Source organism: Theobroma umbraticum, unplaced genomic scaffold (genome assembly GCF_002168275.2).
Source record: "Theobroma umbraticum cultivar Fairchild unplaced genomic scaffold, ASM216827v3 scaffold_56.0, whole genome shotgun sequence".
Lineage (NCBI taxonomy): Eukaryota > Viridiplantae > Streptophyta > Magnoliopsida > Malvales > Malvaceae > Theobroma > Theobroma umbraticum.
The window spans coordinates 10,873,130-10,892,627 of record NW_018397256.1 but is presented as its reverse complement, the minus strand read 5'-3'; the positions used below and the strand labels follow the sequence as shown (position 1 = coordinate 10,892,627).

The 19,498-nt window shown below is 34.7% G+C and overlaps 1 protein-coding gene across 4 annotated transcripts in view; it reads right to left on the bottom strand.

Annotated features, from left to right (window-relative positions):
- LOC110411319 (alpha-aminoadipic semialdehyde synthase-like) overlaps positions 1 to 11,423 on the bottom strand; it is a 12,075-nt gene extending 652 nt beyond the window's left edge. The window contains exons 1-24 of one of the 4 annotated variants that reach the window (XM_021421424.2): positions 11,193 to 11,422; positions 10,960 to 11,056; positions 10,219 to 10,483; positions 10,051 to 10,137; positions 9,833 to 9,962; positions 9,311 to 9,484; positions 8,970 to 9,052; positions 8,718 to 8,834; positions 8,463 to 8,538; positions 7,943 to 8,114; positions 7,686 to 7,782; positions 7,376 to 7,542; positions 7,204 to 7,258; positions 6,912 to 7,052; positions 6,183 to 6,530; positions 5,886 to 5,966; positions 5,448 to 5,513; positions 4,672 to 4,789; positions 4,148 to 4,277; positions 3,723 to 3,802; positions 3,224 to 3,382; positions 2,828 to 3,065; positions 2,602 to 2,710; positions 64 to 225 (exon numbers count right to left, since the gene is read on the bottom strand). In XM_021421424.2, the coding sequence (XP_021277099.1) occupies positions 64 to 225; positions 2,602 to 2,710; positions 2,828 to 3,065; positions 3,224 to 3,382; positions 3,723 to 3,802; positions 4,148 to 4,277; positions 4,672 to 4,789; positions 5,448 to 5,513; positions 5,886 to 5,966; positions 6,183 to 6,530; positions 6,912 to 7,052; positions 7,204 to 7,258; positions 7,376 to 7,542; positions 7,686 to 7,782; positions 7,943 to 8,114; positions 8,463 to 8,538; positions 8,718 to 8,834; positions 8,970 to 9,052; positions 9,311 to 9,484; positions 9,833 to 9,962; positions 10,051 to 10,137; positions 10,219 to 10,467 (3,039 nt within the window). In that variant the 5' untranslated portion in view covers positions 10,468 to 10,483; positions 10,960 to 11,056; positions 11,193 to 11,422. Of the gene's footprint in view, positions 1 to 63; positions 226 to 2,601; positions 2,711 to 2,827; positions 3,066 to 3,223; positions 3,383 to 3,722; positions 3,803 to 4,147; positions 4,278 to 4,671; positions 4,790 to 5,447; positions 5,514 to 5,885; positions 5,967 to 6,182; positions 6,531 to 6,911; positions 7,053 to 7,203; positions 7,259 to 7,375; positions 7,543 to 7,685; positions 7,783 to 7,942; positions 8,115 to 8,462; positions 8,539 to 8,717; positions 8,835 to 8,969; positions 9,053 to 9,310; positions 9,485 to 9,832; positions 9,963 to 10,050; positions 10,138 to 10,218; positions 10,484 to 10,959; positions 11,057 to 11,192 lie in introns of all 4 variants that reach the window. The other 3 variants (XM_021421426.2, XM_021421425.2, XM_021421428.2) reach the window with 3 other exon arrangements.
- Between the last annotated feature and the right edge of the window lie 8,075 nt (positions 11,424 to 19,498).

Here is a 19,498-nt window from a genome sequence, read left to right as displayed (position 1 = left end):
TATATATATATATATATATATATATATAAACAAATATGCATATGTATATATATGTTCAAGTACCAGAGCTCCAATTGCGACTGGAACACCGACAGTAAGAGCCATAGCAGAGATCATTTTCCCATTCTTAGCCTTCCCAAATTCCAATAAAGTGGCCGAATGGTGCTCTGTTTGTTGGCTATCCGGGAAATCTACTTCCACTTCATGATGCAACAAAACCATATCCTGAGGATCAAATCACACAGCTTGTGAAATTAATGTAACTTTTCTGATCAATATATTTAAGTCATCATTTATGTTTTATGTAACTTTTCTCGGCTGGGTAGGCCACGACAAAGAGGTACAGGTGGGAATGGATCAGTGCGACACGATCGGAACGGTGAAATCGTCTGAGTCTACCTCGGCAATCTTCGCCCCAGGGCTAATCATCATTGACAGCGCACTATTTGTGAGGACTTTGGTTACGTAATGGATACCTCATCCCTATCAAACAGTCAAACAGGGGAAGAAAATTTGGCTTTGTAATGTTTCAATCTAAGGCTGAGGCACGGAGAACAATATGGAATCTCAATGGGGTTTGGTTTTTTGATCACAAAATCAGTGCTAACCGTGCAAAATTCAAACCAGGGGATTCATACTGGAAAAGGAAGGGCCTACCTCCCAGAGACCCAAACCCTGGAAATCAAATTCAACCAAGAAATCCCCAAACCCAAGCGCAGCTTCAACCCATGGTACCAATTGAAGCCTCAATCTCTGTCCAAGGTAAAAGACCTAAAACATATTTGCAGGCATTGGGAGGAACCTAAGAAACAACTACCGAACCGCTTCCCCCACGCCCTCCTGTGGATGGATTGGGAAAAATATGCACCGGTCACGTCAAGTGTGAAGCCTTGCATTGGCTGGAATGTTGTATTGTTGGAACCAGTAAAAATTATAAGGAGCCTGAGGTCATTTCGCAGCAGATTAAGGAGAGTGGTATTCAGGGTCTTACAATCAGAAGGCTCTCGGGCTTACAATGTCCCACTTCCTTTCACGACAGGAAAGCTCTTGATGAAGCCAAGCAAACCAATGGCCTATCTCAGTGGTTCAAAAATCTGGTGGAGTGGGCTCCTAGCATGGGCATGAAGACAAGCATTGCTGGGTTTCAGTTTCAGGCATCCCTGTGCATGCCTGGAACAGGGTTACTTTTCAAAGAATAGGCAGCCTATGGGTTTCGTTAATCTGCCTCGGTGATAAAACCCTCAATCTCCAGTCTTTCGAACGAGCCACTATGCTCCTTTACACTGAGAGTTGAACCAAGATTGAAGAATCATTCCGCCTTGTGGTTGGCAACCAAGTTTTCACCGCCTATGCCAGGGAGGTCTCCCCGGACTGCATGCTCAATTTTCCGGGGTGGTCACGCTGGCAGGATGGCCCAAGCGATTGCAGCAGTTCATCAGTCTCCTAGGCGGTTGGTGGTTTGGACATGGTGGCTAAGAGCAGTAACCACGGCGGCCGCATCATACCTGCATGTGCAGCATCCTCATCTGGGCTTAGACATGAAGCCCTCCGCCCAATACCATCCAACGCTGTCCCTGTTGCGATTGGGTTGAGCCCATCTTCATCTGGACCATGTGTAATGCAGAACGGAGAAGGCTTTAGTGGCCCAAGTAATAATTTTCCAATCTTGTATGCTGAGGAGGATCCGCACCACCCAAGTCGTGATAGGTTGGATGATTTATTCCTGCTGGGCCACGGAAACCAACAAGTCCAACACCGTTTGGGCTCTACAGAAGAGTTTAATTCTGGGTTCCTCAATGCTGATGAATGTCTTTCACAGCCGGACCTTCGTCTTGCCCATGGTGAGCTCGACATTATTGGATTATCTGGGTAGTAACGCAATATGCCAACCCAACCTACCTCTGCCCGAACATGCCCAAGCTAAGGAAGGGAGGGTTGAAGTTGGAGTTACTGTAGTGGCGGAAGTGTGGGAGTCGAATGGTGAAGGCAGAATATTACCGAAATATGACAAGGTGCGGAGTGAGGTGGATTTATTTGAGCCGACCATCAAATTTAAATCAAAAAATTGCCGATAAAGGGGAGAAGAAAGGGCAAGAAGGTGATAATGGTTTGATGGATTTTGTTCTATGGTGGTTGTGGAACCGTTTGATGGTTCTAGTTAAGTGAAAATTGAGGTTAGCTTTAGTTTGTTTTTTGTGTGTAATAGCTTTTGTTCTATGGTAGTTTCTCTTGGGTGAGATTTGAGGTTGGCGTCTATGTTGTTCCTAGTGTCGTTATGTATGGTGGTGATTGTTTGATGGCTCCTGTTCTTTGGTGGTTTTGGAACGGATTGATAATTTCTACTGGGCTGCTTATCCCACTGCTAGTTGGATGTTGTTCTATTGCAGTTATGTGCTGTTTAGAAGCTCGTGGCAGGATTTTCTTGTCTAGTGACTTTGTTTTTCAGAGACAAATATGTATTATATTTAGAAATTGCCTGTGTTCTTCTCTACTTATCACTGAGCAGTTATTATTCTTCTTTATGATATTTCTTGAATGACTCGTTACATTATTAATAAAAAGATTTTCATTAACAGAGGAAAAAAAAGTAATACATATTACCTGTTCTGTGCTAGAATATGCCAGCCTTTCTTCCATTCGATGACAGGTTACAGCAAACGCACTTTGGCAGGAAACAGGAATTTCTGTCTGCTCGTGTAGCCCCAAAAACCTGATACAGATGAGAGAGATCATGTGAAATTTTCTACCCCTAAGTCATAGATTACCTTTGGATTTGAGAGACGTCAAAAGAATGGGTAAGTTATATCAGAATGTAAACCAAGCTTACATTATAGTTTTGGCAGCCTTAACTGCTGTTCTTCGCTCCTTGCAGTGTCCGAGCTTTACAATCCATTCATTTATTTCCTTCTCTCCAACTAGAGCTCTACCCGTAGCATCAGTATTAATCTCTAGAAGTTCACAGAGGAAAGCTCTAAATGTGGGTCGACTTCCATGTTCAAGAAGCGGATGAGCATTGGCATCGAATAGACCAATTCTCGCAAGTGTCCCCATTATCTCACTAAAACCTGTACAGAAATAAAAATACTGAGAGATCAGTTCCAAAAACATAAAAATCCTAGTAATGATTCACCCTCTTCGCACTTTGTCCAAACAGTCAAGTTTCTAGCATTGAAGTTTATCTGAATTAGAGTTACAAAATTCAAGAATGACAAGCATGACATGCCTTCATAGCGGAGAGTTCCACGGAATATGGTCGATGCTTCATGTCCTATTCCATACAGCTCCCCATAAGTTAATGAGTTACGGTTAGGAAGACACTCCAACGCAAAAGCTGGAAGCTCAGGTATGCGGAATCTCACAGCTGAATCATAGAGGCCATCCCCTGAAAATATATGATAAGAATGAAATAATGTAAACGAATCCATTACTCAAAACCTGTAAGAAAAGAGACTTCATTTCAATGTCACTGGGGAGAAAGAAAACAAAAGAGAGAGTTTTAGTCATAACATATGAATGTTTATACATGACACGGATATACATCAAGTTGTAAAGATAGACATATTCATGTACTAGAATGTAAAAGAAAGCTTTATGGTATAATCATGTAGAAGTAAACTTGGGTTCGTAATTCTTTTTTCTTTGACATGGTTGGGTATAGCGCAACTGGCAGCTATCACAAATGACAAATTGTCAGTTTTTATATCTGGTTGCGAACAGCTTACCGTTTACATGTACAGTTTCATCTTGAGATTTGTAGGTTGCAGGATTTCTCCCAGCTCGAATAGCTCCTGCAGGGTTCCAACTGAAAGATTGACGACACAGTCAGTACTGCCACTGGACTAACATTTGTAAGTTATAATTGTAGTACTTCAACAGGAAACTCTAGTGATTTCCATTCATCTGTACGAGTAATGTGGTTCAAATATAGGGCTTTCTAACCCTCAAGACCAAACTGAAAAGGTACCGAACGATGTCTGCTTTGGTTAAAATCAAAGCATAGCAGCAGGAGAACAAACATGGAACCTGACCATGTAGTTTGCTTTAACACAGTTCCACTTGTTCAGCATCAGAAAATAATTAAATAGAAGGATAAGAATTGGTTCTAAAAATCCACAGGTGGGTTTGGCTCTTGTGGCTCCAAATGTACCTGAATTTATATGCTAATGGATTATTTGCAGCTGCAGGTGATGGGAGCCCTCCACAGTATGAAGTGAAAGATTTTATTTTTCCCTTTCTGACATGCGCTTGGTTGATCATCTTCATTGCCATCATATGATCTGAAAGGCATGCAGCATGTGTAAATCAGTGAGATTGTCTACAAATTTTTGAATCCTTCACAGCGATGCAATTCTACATTTAGATTTAGGGATACAAAAGAAAACAGGGGTACCAGAAGAACACAAAAGAAGAAAGAACGTTTTGATACTATTACCTTAAAAGACAGCAATATTCTTCCTATAATACGGTGATGTAAACTAAATCAAAATACAACATTGAGCAGAAAATCAGACATTCTCGAGATGTAGTTTTCTTTTCTCGTTACATGTCTAATATTTAATCATTGTTCCACTTAAGCAACAACATGAGCAGTTTTGCAAAAATACTGTGCATTATAAAGCAAAAATATGCTTCCAACCAACATAATAATAGCATGGATAGATTAAAAATTACCAATTCCAGGGTCCAAGCCCATTTCACCAAGAATTGTAATACCAGCACTCTTGGCCTTCTCATCCAGCATTGACATGGAATTGTCGACATAACTTGCAGTGACCAGATGTTTCTTAAGCTGCATAAGGAGATATTATGATATTCTTAGCTATGAGAACCAAAGAAGAACACATGTTTAGTAATTCATTGATCATGAATTAAACATCAGACTTCAAGTATTCACTGCAACAGTATTCTCAACAACAATTCAACATCTGGTTATTACTGAATTCTTTTGAAGTATTTCGGAATGGTATAAATTTCCTCTTAATCACTTGCAAGATAAGTTGTATCTTCTGCTTTCTTTCTTACTGACATATTGGAAATTTAGTAGCACTTTTCAAGGTTCCTCTCCTTAAACATGTAAACAAATTATGATCACCACTCATCTAACCCTCTCTCTGAAAACTTCTTCCTCCTTGTTTCGATTGAGTTCTCTCCTACACAACCCATTTTTTACTTTACTGTCAGTGCTTAGTCACTATGTTTATTCTTCTGTTTTGTCCATACAACTAAATTCTCAAAATTTAAAATCAATAGTTAGGAGAATCTACACTTTATTGTTATTCTTCTGTCTTTTGAGTTTAGTTGGTCATCACAGATTGCATAATTAAGAATGAGTTTATCCTATTTCATTATAGTATACGTATCAATACAAGCTGGTTTTGCTTAGAAAAAAGAAAAGAACAGATGAGTAATACTGGGGTAATACTTTCTCTTTTTTTTTACAGACATACCTCAATGCACACATTTGCCACAACAACGTGGCAACTAGAAGGCAACAAACTCACAACGACCTCAACCTGTACATGGCACAGAAAAATTATGATAATATAAGACCATGGTCTAGGCACTGAAGCAATGAGACACACTTAGCAAAGGGCTTATCTATCAAAGTAACAACAAGACACTACTAAATGATCATTTCAAATTTCCATGTAAACTAGTATCATGCATTCAGGTACAGATAGGTTACAGGTTATGCCAATAGAATTGAAATTCTTCTGAGGTTATACTGGAAAGCAACTTCAGTTTTACCAACTTCTTTAATGTAGAAAATCATATACTATTTTAAGGACAATTACAGATTTGTTCTTGAAGCATTACTGTGCAGTTATTATTAGTTATGACATCCCACCAGATACCTGCTCAAAAATATACTTCAATGACTTTACCTGCGAAATATACTCGCAGAGAGTTCTATGATCTGTCACATCAAGCTCAACTGCCGTTGCATTTGGAATACCTTGAATTATCTGGCATCAGATCAACCATTATCACAACAGAACTTCAAATTAAGAAAAGAATGACTTGTGCATGAACATATATATGCGTATATATGCGTATATGCATTGGATGGTCTTCAATCAACATTTCTCCTAAATTGGAAACAACTGATAGTATTCTGTTCTTAGCAGAGCATGATGAAGCAAAGGTCTAAAAAAGCAAAGATGGGACTTTCTCAACGGTACCTCTTCTGCATCCTTAAGGTAGAGAGATGCAACAATAACATGAACATCGTTCTGCTCATCAAAATCAGTTTCGAGCCATGTTTTATACCATTGGCGGGATGAGCTGCTTCCAATTGATGCCAACAGCTCAGCAGCTGGTTGACAAACCCGGCCTGCACCAAGTATAAGAACTGATGTCCTCTTTTTTGTGTCGAACTCCTTCTTGACCCCAGTCTCCTGGAGCTTACCAACCTTCAGGGAAATCTTATTCATTTCTTGACTTACGATCCCATGATTTTCACTAGGGTTAGCAATAGAAGTTAAAGAATCAATAATCTGATCCAGAACGTCCCTATCTTCTGCACCAACCTACTCAGAAGAAAAAGATGGCTTCTTATAAGAAATTTACCCAAGGAATTCTGACTTGATGAAACCACATGATAAATACCCAATAACAAAATTTATAAACAAATAGCTTAAAACTAGCAACTTTTCTTGATAAAATTTCCTTTGAGTAGAGCAGAATAGAATTCATCTCCCATGGTGATCTATATAAAAATTACATGATTGAAATAATCACGCAATTCAAGAGTAATTTGAACAATCAAGAAAGTCAACACTCAGAAGGGTACACAGGATGCGTAGGAACTTGTGGCTGAGGCTATACCCTTATCATAGCCACATCTTACATGAACAAAGCCATAAATAGCCTCTCTTATTAAATCAAAATAAGACAAGCATTCAACTTGCCTCAAGTTCTGAGTACGACATGGCACTTGTACTCTGGCCCACTTGGCACTTAACCAAGTGGAAGGAACCACCTGCAGCTTCAATTATATCCAAAGCCTCATTTATCAGGAACTGATCAAATAAGTGACCACTCAGAGATACCTGTCAATTATAATTACTATATATTAGCAGTCTTGAACAAGGGATAGGGTCAAATAATGAGGTTTAGAACACAATACTGAAATGGCTTGTTTAAAATTTTCAATCTGGTATAGAACGGAACCAATACACATAGCAGGCTTCAGATACCTACCAATACACTGTATTTCTTGTTGGACTGGCCATTTGCAAGATTATCTGATATATCTCTGCAAATCAAGCAAGAAAAGGTTCACTTTACAAATATCTATGGATCAATTTTCTTCGGTAGCATATAATAGAGGCTAGAGAATGCAAACCAATATCAGATAGAAATAAGTGCTTACTCTGTGTCTGAATTTCTCATACGAGGTATATATTCGAATAAGGAGGTAAGTGCTCCCCTATGAGCTATGCAAGCTCTCTTCAGGTGTGGAGGTAACTTAGTAATGTCTGCTGTAGAAGCTAAACAACCAACAAATTTGGATAGAATGTCTCCAAAGTGTTGAGAAGCCTTCCCACAATTAAAAATAGCGTGTTAAACGATAAAAGTCATGATTAACATAACCTGCTGTACATAGACTACACTGGGATAAAAGCCTTGAACAATTCTTTTTTTTTTTTTTTTAAATAGAAGCGATGGCTGAAATATCCCACCTCTTTTGCAAACTCAGTTGGAAGAATGTCAACAGCTGAACATATTATTCCGTTACCCTCTATGTCATGATGGTAGGAATCAGTTAAGGGATCATATCTGAAAAACACGATTGACCATATTATCAAAACATCTGAAGCTACAGAACAGAATATTTCAAGAAGAAAAAAAATAGAGATGCAATAGAAGCGAGTAAGAGATGGTATGATGTGAAGCGCCAATGCATTTGAAAAATGAGATGAAACTAGCATTGGAGTACCTGAAGAAAGGTAAATCAATTGATGTGGTTTGGTTAACAAACTCTATTGAGCCCCCTATATCACAAGTTATATCAGAGACTCCAACAAGTGGACACCCTTTCCTCATGAGATCTTGAACCTGGTGGGTACTCAACAACCGAGGAAATCTCTTCTCCCAATACATGCAATTGACTGTCACAAAGTAGGTTTAACAGTGATTTAATCATTGAAACTAATTCCAGACAACAGTGCAACAAGAATGATATTAATTGAAACAAAAATCTTCTTGCAAATAGAAGATAAATGTTGTTTACTTGCTAACTGGAAAGGTTTAAAGCCAAACTCAGGTCTCATACTGATATCAAGTTTTCAAAGTTTCATGATCACCCACAGCATGTTTGAAAAATTACAAATGCCAGTCCCTTCTCATTTAAGCGTTTATTTAGTATGTTTACAGTTTACAGAGCAAATCTCTAAATATGATAAGTAATGAAAAACAGTGTTTGCCTTAATATGTTGTTAGCAGAAAGTATGACCTACCAACTGCTGTTGCATATGGGGCTATTTTTTCATGGAAAACAGGGTTGTAGTGTTCTGGATGAGCATAATAATCTGCCTGAAATTTGAAAAGAAAAGAAAAAAAAAAAAAGGTTAGCCTTATCGTTCACACAGTCCGAACCTTAAAATGTCAAAAACATCAGTCTTTCACTCACAACTTTGCTTATCAAAAAGAAGAATGCGTGCATAAGAAATCATTTTGAAAGATTTAAACCAAAAACAGATGGGACACATTACTTTATCAAATGTTTTTGAAGGATCTTTGTGCTCAACCATGTCCTGACTAGTCACAACACAACCATAAACTTGAAAGACCCTCTTTGATGTTCGTACAGGTGAATTGAGATTCCTTCCCTGTGAATGAAAATGTTTGATGAGTGCAGTATAAAATAAGTGAGAAAAGGAATTCAAATATCCAAAGATGAGAATACCCTTGATTGGATATATGCCACTGTAAGAATAAAAAGGAGTGTTTGAATGGAAACTGACCTTCCCAAAGAGTTCTGGAAGTCTGCTTGGTTCAACAAAAGTATGAGGAAGAAGCTTAAATATCTCTTGTGCACCAAGAGAAACTGAAAAGGAAGGGGGAAGCAGAAAGGGGGAGAAAGGAGAGAAAATTTCCTGAGATTTATCTCAAAAATGAAACACCAACAAAAATTTAAGGAAAAACATTGGCATTGATAGACTGAACAGGTGAAACCAAATTAATGCATGAAGTATCTAATAACATCAAATCAATCCGAAGCACCACAATAGATATGTAGTCTGACTGGTGGTCACATTATTGAAAGTTGTGTTGACAAAAAGAACATACTGAGAAGTAGCAATACCATTTCCAGAACCGGTGAATACAAAGACTAGAGGACAGATTCCTGAAGGCAGTCCCTGAGATGCTATCTCTTCACCCACAGAAATTACTGCAGCCTTTGCAGCAGCCAAGGAAGGATACATATAAGATGCACCAAGAGAGAGGAAAGGTGTTGAATATCCAAGACTTAGATACCCTGAAATTTGTTAAAGGAAAGTTTTAAGACTACAATCAAACTGTCAGCATCTTTGCATAGAGAAAGGACGCTATTTGATCCAAATAAGAGAACAGAAAATTGTCTGTTGACCATAATTTATGTGAAATATTATCCATACCATTAGATACAGCAACCCTCAACCAGTAATGGCTAATTTCTTTACTCTCTGATGACTAGAATAGAATTGCAAAATTTATATCACGCACCTACTTTCAAGCCTAGTCTAAGAAAAACAATTCAGATTCTAAAATCTCCATCAATTTAAATATGAGCAAAAATAAACCCATAAAGCAACATTAGACAGGGATTGAGGGTGATGGAACATACTCTGTCCCAATCCGCGTAAGAAATCAATAATTCCTGCTCTGCCAGCATATTTGCCAAATGCAAGTAACCTTTTACCATGGTCCCCAACAATAAGCTCATAGTCATACAATGACGCCCTCTCCGCCAGGATCTATCGTTACATAGACAAAACAGCAGAGGCCAATTCAATATCATCAGAAACATTGCCAGCTCTCGCTAAAGATTCGAAAGAAAATTACCTTATCTAACAAAGGCATGTTTTCTTTCTGGGCTTTGTGAGTATGTGAGAAGAAGGCATAAGCTCTATCAGGAAGAATCATGTCTAGCTGCAGAAAAGCCAAACAGTTATTTCGAGGTTCCCAAGCTTGTAGCTACATGAAAAGTAAAACAATAGGGAATCTCAGCACCTTTGGTTGCTTGATGCCCAAAATAAGACCGCATTCTGACAAGTCATCTGATATCTCACAACCGACATCTTCATAGAGTGAATCGTGATGGATGCGCTTCGTAGATGGCTGCACGATTATACGGGCTATTCCAGTTTTTTCCCTCCCACTGTGCAGAAGTCGAGCACAGTGTGATGGGGTTAGAGGAACCCTTCTTTCCCATTTATTCACAGACTCAGAAAGGATCCCAACCACCCCATTGCCAAGCATCTTGTACCTTCACCAGCTGCCGTTTCCATTTTAACACAGAAAAATCAATAATAAGCACTACTACTATGGCGATAACTTATCAGATTCTTTAAAACACGATCGTACACAAATTATAATTCAATTCCTTCCTTGTTGTTTATTAATGAATCCATTCTATTGTTGAATAGTCATTTTGCTTCAAAGTATGCTTCTTTGTACAATTAAAGATCCCATATAAAACGTTCGGAACTGATTTTCCACAAGTCATATCATGCACAGAAAACATTATTCCAGAAAACAATTATACTTGTACGGGCTACTCCAAGGAAAATTCTGAATAATAATTTTTCTAATCTTTGTATTCGATTCTCTCACATACAAGAACAGAATTCAATTCAAAGTATAATTCAGAGATTAAATTTCAACTTCAAACACGAAACAAAAAATTTATGATTAGAATTCACTGAAGCAAATTAACAGGGATAACAGAGAATGAGGAAAACATAAACTTACTTCTAACTGAAGAATTGTATGATGATATTAACCTAAACAGAAGTCGTGATCAAAGAATTCTGAAAAGAAAAGATCTTATCAGTCAGGACTAATCACCCTGCAAACGTTTAACCATTGGCTAATCATTAGAAGACATAAGATCCAAATGTCCAAACAGAACAAGAAAATTACATTCCTATAATAAATTACTATAACAATGAAGAAAGAACGTCAAAACAGAGGAACCAATTTACGTTGAAGAAATGAAAAAGCTGTAGTAGTGGGCACCCCTGGAATCCTGGAATAGCTGACCTGTAAAAACAGAGGAAAATCCTGATACAGAGCAAATAATGCAGAACGGGGCTGCAATGGAGGAAGTACAAAAAAAAAAAACGTAGGCCTTGGGTCCTTTTCCTTTCCTTTTGGTTTCTATCTAATTTTAGTCTTTTTCCTTTTATTAATGATATGTGAACTCATGTATCCGGAATATGACTCATGAATCAATCAGCCAGATTATCAGTTCTTTGGCTGTGAAATAGATGATAAGGTACGACACTTGGAACAGACTAGCCGGGTCCCACCTTCGATTTCTTACATATCCGAAACATCCAATCATATGGGCCCACGTTATATTAAAGTTTGAAATGCTGTCAGGTCAGGCAAACTAGAAGCACTAATTTTTGCCACCTGGGACAAGTTAGTATGCATTAACAATTCCAATGTATCACGTCTCCGTTGTCTGAACACAAAATGCCAGAGAAGAAAGGTCACGTTTTTCTTTCAACTAAATTAGGGAAAATCGGTTTTCCAGTCTGTTTCATTTTTCCTTCTCGTTTTGGCGTTGGATGGTAGGCATAGAAGCCAAGTTTTGATTGGATTTTCCCCAGCTTATAGCAGTATATTTTTGGTAGTGGAGGAGTTTCTTACTTGTTTGGACATGGATCTCCCTGTGATGATCAATTTTTTTAAATTATCATCTTGTCTCACTGGTGTGAAACACGATACGTGATCATGCATCTTTTTTAGATGTTTGATTCAATTTGAAGGGATGGGCCAAGGAATAGCAAATTGTCAGTGTCTCTCCTCTAGTGGTTTTTGTTTTTGTTGTTTATTTAATAATAATGTCCAATTTATGGTGCGGGTGAAATTTACAATTCACAATAAATTGGTTTAATTATAAATTTAGTATTCGTAGTACTTTTATCGAACTTTCTGCACCTTCTTTTAATATTTGTGCAATGAAGTACGATCACTAACATTACTTACTTGCTTTTGAAAAAGTTTGCACGAGATTAATTTCACATATCGAGATTTTAATTCAATCCTGTCTGATTTTGAATTTTTCAAAAAAAAAAGTTAAAAAATAAAATTCATGAATGGAGATAAGGTTTTTTAAGTGATGCCAAGATTTACCAGACCAAATCCTAGTTTATTAGAATTAAAACAACATGGTCAAACTATACCTACAAAGTTTGGCAAAAATAAAAGTGAACTTGAATTCAGGAACCTCGAACTGGTCATTTGAGCAGTCACATGGGTTTCTTGGAATCTATCCCTTCAAGCTTCAAAATTAAGCCAATCCACAAAATAGGCATTAAATCTTTTCCTCTTAAACACGTGAGCTATTAAATTCTCCCTTCCGCTCTTTGTATTGAACTAAACTAAAAAAAAAATGTTTTTGTTAATGAATGACCTAAGAGCATTAAATTTATTACATTAAATCATATTTTCTTTTAGTTCATTGGAACTCATAACATTAAACTCAAAAAATGAAACTGTTTGATTGAGTTTAAACAAAAAAAAAAGTTTAGCCTGAAATATTTATCTACGAATCATTTTGTTCAAGTCAAACTTAAATAATTGTGTATATTATTTATTGCCTAAAATAGGATACTACATTTTTTTATCATATCATATTATATATGAAAGTTTATTTTATATTTTAAATTATTTGAATGAATATTATATATAATGTTATAAAACTTTAGGTGGCAGGCTTAACTCGGCATAACATCAAAATTTTCTTAGACGGGCCAGGCATGGGCAAAGCCTGGAAGGCCCAATGGACACACTAACTTTCAATTTCAGGCCTTTAGCTTTGTAGCCCAGTAAATTGTTTTAATGAATTTAATGTTACATCAATGTATCTTATAACTAGATCATAAAATATCAACATCACATAACTCCTTGAAGGCAATCAAATAAGAGTGCTAATAATTCCACGTTATTGCCTAAAATAGAATGATTTAGTTGTTACAAATCGAAGGTTCCGGACTGGAGAGTGATATAAAGGTATTATTGTAGAATGGATGCTCGACCTGCAGGCATGGTCTGGTTGAGTGATTGCAGCTAACCTTCCATCTAAAATCTTGTGACAGTTTTTTTCTTGGATTGGAAACCATGACTCATTAGAAAAAAATGCACGGAGATGGATCAAAATTGATCAACCAAATAATCATTAAGAGGCTTTGAAACAGAAGATGCAGTGTATCAATTACAGTAAAAGATTATACCAACAAGAGTGATGTGAATTTTGATTATACAAATATAAATTTTTTCTTATTTATCAAGATTGTTTTTAAAATTAAAAATATAAATTTATAATAAATGGTCTCCTACTAGATTCAAATTTTTATTAATACAAAATTTTCATAAAAAATACAAGAGTCCAAAGAGCTAAACATAAGGAAGGCTTGCATAGTTGCATTGTGTAACGAGGACGTGCATTGGTGTAAAATATCATAAATATAAATATCAATTATGTCTGCAGGACTGAAAATATGACACGCAAGGAGCCTTGCTGGTGTGTGATGGTGACGGTACCCTGACTCCAACGTGAACCATAAATGTGTCTGGATCAGAACTTACACACTACGGTACGGCCTATTAGATGTAGACCTCACCCCTTCCATAAAGGCCCAGAAGGGACCAATTGAAGGGCTGGCGTTCTTCCACGTTGATGAAAGGACATAGCTACATATTTTCTTATCTATTTGTAAAATGAAATTGGCTGCGGGGAGAAATGGTGTTAAGCACAACAACATTCCTTTTATGTGTTTTCTGTTGCTAAATGTTCCATACATTTGGTAACAAGAGAGTGACAAAATAAAATTTAGGTTTTGATAGTGTTTCTCAACTCCATTGCAAAACAATAAAAAATTTCTTTCAATTGAGAAAATGGGTAGATTATTCCAATTTAAATTTCAGAAAATTCAGGTTTCCAATTCTGTTATTTAAATAGTAATAATTTTTTCTTTTATGTCTAGATTTAGACAGCTTCGTTTGCAACGCTAACTGTATGGGTTCTAGCTCGATTTCCAGGGTATTAGTTGGGATATGAACCATGAAGCAAGAGATTAATAAAAAAAAAAGAAGAAGCGAACGTAGGGTGAAATGGAATTTAAGAGAGAAAAAAAAACAAGAGAGAAGAAGAGAAAGTCGGAAAGATGTAAAAAAAATTGCGTTTAATTTTTATTTATTTTTTAAAAAATTATTAATATTTATTATTAATTTTTTTAAAATTTTGAAATTGTTTTTACAATGAAGTGCTATCAATGTTAATGCATAAACCCATTATACAATTTTTTTTTTTTACAAATAACATTAGTTAAATATTTAAAAGTATCTAAACGAAAACAAATCTCACCTGCTATCAAGAGAGAATTAAGGTATTTAAAAGGGAGAGAATTAAGGCATTTGAAAAGGATGGACAGTAAGGCATGGATCAGTGCATGGGTTTATAATTTTAATTAGGATCTATGAGACGTTTAGAGTTTTATGTACGAAAGCCTAAGCAAGTCTAACTCTAATATTGCATAATAATGCGAAAGCTAAACTTGAAGAAAGATTTTGAAAAAAAAATAATTATAGTATTTTCAAGAGAAAACAAATGCCAAGGATTTTAAGTAAATAACCTTAAATTGTTAGAATACTTAAATATTTGAGTACTTTGGTAATTTGGTTCTACTGCTTTTGTCTAATATCTAAGGGTGCTATTTATAATATAAGGTTTTTCAACTCTAAAGTAATTCTGCTTTTCGTTGTCTAGTACAATTAGAGTAGATAACAAGATATTTAAATAAAATAAATATTCTATCCCTAGGTAAAACACCGCTAATCTAAAGTCTTAGTGTAAGTAAAATAAATAAAAGAGGATTCTAACTTTATTAAAGTCTTAGTCTTAGTGCAAGCAGTCTTACTCAAACTCATACTCTTCATGCAAACTCCTTATATAGTGCTTCTCAATGCTGGTTGCTGATGCGCCTCCAAGTGATGTTACCTCAAGCCCAATTTGTGCCTTTGGGCAATATGCGACACAAGTGTGTGCTGCTAGTCTAAGTCCTCCATCGAGCTGGATTAGTCAAAAGATTGCGAACCGTGCCATTTACCCCCATTCGATTCAGGCAACGCCTTCATTGCCTTATGGCTTCACGTTACGATAAATCTTCAATAGGGTTCCCATGAATGGTGTGGGCTCGATTGAGGTAACCCTTCATTAGATGTCTCTGAAACACCTCCAAGTCTGAATGTATTCTACTGTGTGGATGTTCGGCTCACGGCTAGCCTATGACATCCAAATACATGGCTCCTATGTTCATAATGTCTCCGTTTGCCACACACACAAGACGCGATGGGTTTCAACTTAACACTTAGGTCGTCAATTCAATGTCAAAGCTCCACTGTTCAAATTGCTTAGTCTAAAAGTCACATTGTGCGCCTTTCTGGTATTTGTCAGTTACATGTGCAACCTTCTATTTGAGACCTCTGACAACCTTTAACAATTGCCATTGTTGCTATTGCATGGCCACTATCGATTCATCTAGCCCCATATTGCAGTGAATGAATGTATCGACTTTATTGTGCCATTCATTACGAAACTCATCGCTATTGGACTTTAACTAATTGATACTGTAGTCAACGTATTCGAGATTGCTTCACACCTCATGGTTGAAAATTGTTTTAAGATGCGATACACGATTATTCAGTGCTTGTAATGTGTCCTTAAACTCATAATTCTCCATGGTACATGTGTGCATAGTTTTCTCTATGTTTGTAACGTTCACTCCATCTTGATCCAAAGGGTTCAAGTGTGATGTGGTTTGGTCACCAATTGATTTTATTATCTTTTTCAAAACACTTCATTCTTTACCAACTTTCATGACTTCGATTCAAAATAAATTTCTACTTCTCCTTGGCTTTCGAGGTTGTAGAAACTTACCTTAAACCAATTTTCTTTGAAAATTGGAGTTTCCTTGGATCTTTGGACTTAAGATCCGTTTAATAACTGAAAAATGACTTGTTGGGAAAAATTTTTTTATGTAAAATATTATATAGGAAAATTTAATATTTTTTATTATTTGAAAAAACTGTCGAAAATATCTTTTATTATTTGAATCATCCTATGGAAAATATTTTCCACCATCATGGTAGAGTTATTTAGGTGTTGAAATGATAAATAGGAGTTGATTATAAAACAACGGTGACATTTAATTTTCACTAATTTGATATCCAAATTAGAAATGAAAATGAAAATATACAAAATCAATAATAATTTTTTGCAAAGCATTTAACCACATATTTACAATGAAACTAAGCTCTAATTTAAAAAAAAAATTCAGCTCATCATTTTTTTCATAACATTATAAAAATATAATTATTGATCAATTGTATAAGACATAAAAAATTTATCCTTATAAATGTGTATTCATTAAATGACAATCATTGAAATATTTTTTATTATAATTATTAGTAAGATATATTTAATTTATAAATAAAAGTTTTAATTGCATTGAATGATTTCACTAAAAAAACATTTTTTAAATTTTGATATTGTTGAATGATTTAAACATTAATATTTGACATTAATTTTTTAATTTAAATATTATTTTTTATTTTTTAATATTTTAAGTTAAATATTAATAAAAGTTTTTTTATTTTTCAAAAAATATCTTAAACCCTTTAAGGGCTTAAGACATTTTACGTGGTCAACAGGTGTTTTGCCTATTGACCCGTAAAATGTTTTACATTTAGAATCAATTTTTTGTCTATAAGTCCTAAAAATGTTTTTTGAAAAATATTTTATGTCAAAACAAATGGACCTTGAATCAACCTTTACTTTCCCCTAGATTTCTCGTTTGCTTTGATATGCTTAGAACAATAGCCAAGATCCATGTGGCATTTAAAGCTTTATGTACGAAAGCCTAAGCAAGCTTAACCCTAAATATACACCCGAATATTTGATTCATTGGTTGGTATATTATCCCTTATTTAAAGAGTAGAGTTCGAATCCCTCTTCCTTCAATTATAAAAAAAAAACTTAACCCTAAATATTGCACAATAATAAAAAAAATATTTTGAGAAAAAATAATTATATTATTGTCAAGAAAAAACAAATACAAATACTTAAGATTCTAAGCAAATAACCTAAATTGCTAAAATACTTGAATATTTAACTACTTTGGTAATTTAACTTTATTACCTTTCCTTAATGCTAAAGGGTACTATTTATAATACAGCTTTTCCCAATGCTAAAACAACTGTACCTCATGCTATTTAGTGCAACTTAAGTAGATAACAAGAGAATTAAATAAAATAAATATTTTATCTTAGATAGAATATCAATAGCTTGAAATCTTAGTGCAAGTAAAATAAATAAAAAAAATTTTAACCTTATTAAAACTATCTTATAAGAGCAATCCTACTCTAACTCAGCCTCGTCATGCAAACTCCCTATATAGTCGGACGTTTGAAAACCCCCGAAACGATGCTGGTTTAGTGCTAGTTGTCGACGGGCCCCCAAATGATGTCATCTTAAGTCAAATTTGTGCCCATAAGCACTATGCATCACAAGTGTGTATTATCAGTCCAAGCCTTTTATTGAGGTGGACTACTCACAGGATTACGAACTGTGACACTAGGTTGTGCTTAACCTGGTCAGGCTAGTGACCACAACTCTTTCTGAGTCCTAGCCCTACCTGTTTATCATAAATGGCATATGTCTTAAATGAAACATTAAAGAGCCTTTATTGTACGAGTGAACGGATTCAAGGGAGAGTTGAAACCGCTTACTAGTGAGTGAGGAGGGGAATTGGCTTCATGTATTGAATATTGGAAAGTTTTACTTGATGTCGGTGCCATTGGATGACTTCACTTTATATTGGGTTTGGAATTATTGTGGAAGACGAGTTTACGTTTCTTTATTTTCAAATTTGAATTGTAGAAATTCAACAGAAAAACTTGAGTCTTGTACTTCAACACGACAAGCTTATCTTTTGGGAAATTCAATATCATTGTAAGGTAGTATTTGGTATGAAAAAAGTGAAAATAATTTTTTTGTAATATATTTAATTAAATTACATTATACTGTTTATTTTGTAATAAATTATTATAATATAAAATTATAATGCAGTCACATTATAATCAATAGATGTAATCTGATTGCAACTCAAAATCAAAGTAATTAAATTGTATTGCACTTTGTAATGTTATTAAAAACATTTTTATCTTTTAACTTTGTTACTTGTTAAAACTATTTTATAATATTTTTTATATAGATTTCAAGAATGTCTTTTTATTATTGTCAATAATCATGGTAACTATCAATAAAATTTATATTGTCTATTCAAAGAAAAAAATTAAAATAAAATATATAATATAAAAAATTATATTAAGAAATAAAAATAAAATATAAAAAATGATAATAAAAAATAAAAAAATATATGACATTAAAAATATATTTAAAAGATGATTTATACAAAAATTAATAATAAAAAAAGACAACTATATTAAATTTACATTTTAGTAAATAAAAATAATTTTAAAAATTGATATTATATTCCGATAAAGTACTTGTAAATCAAATGCTGCAATATTATCTTCCTTACATTTTAATCATTATTTTACTTATGCACTAAATACTGCAATGTTATCTCCTTTGTAATCACATTACTTGTAATCACATTACATTATGAAGTATCAAACGCTACCTAAATGTTATTATCGAGTATTGACTGGTTGATTATAACTCATTTCAGTGTTAATTATAATCAGTATTAATATCAAAAGTTATCTATAACTATAAAAACTTTATAGATAGTAATAAATCGAAATAATGGAAAGAAAAAACATTTTAAATTTTATAATTCGATTTTAAATGTATAAAATTATTTATATGATTGGCTAATACTTTTATAAAGATCAAATGGTTATTTTATTTAAAGACCACATTTCCATTATCGTTATCTAAAATTACTATTAAAATAATCAAAATTATTTTGCCATTTTGCTTCATTTATTTAAGAAAAAATTTTTTCTAAAGGATATTTCATAGATGCTCTGATGTTAGTTACAGTTGCAATGACAATAATACAATAGTACATTGTCTTTTGGTAAAGGAACAGACTTGGGTTCACCCCGTGAGCGTTTAGAAGCTGTAAAAAAACATAATATATGTCTTCATAACATCATCGTGACGTTAATGACTGTATAACATTTTTTATGCATGGATTCACCAGATGTTAAGAAAACTTTAACGTGAAGTTACGTAACATAGCGCCTCTTC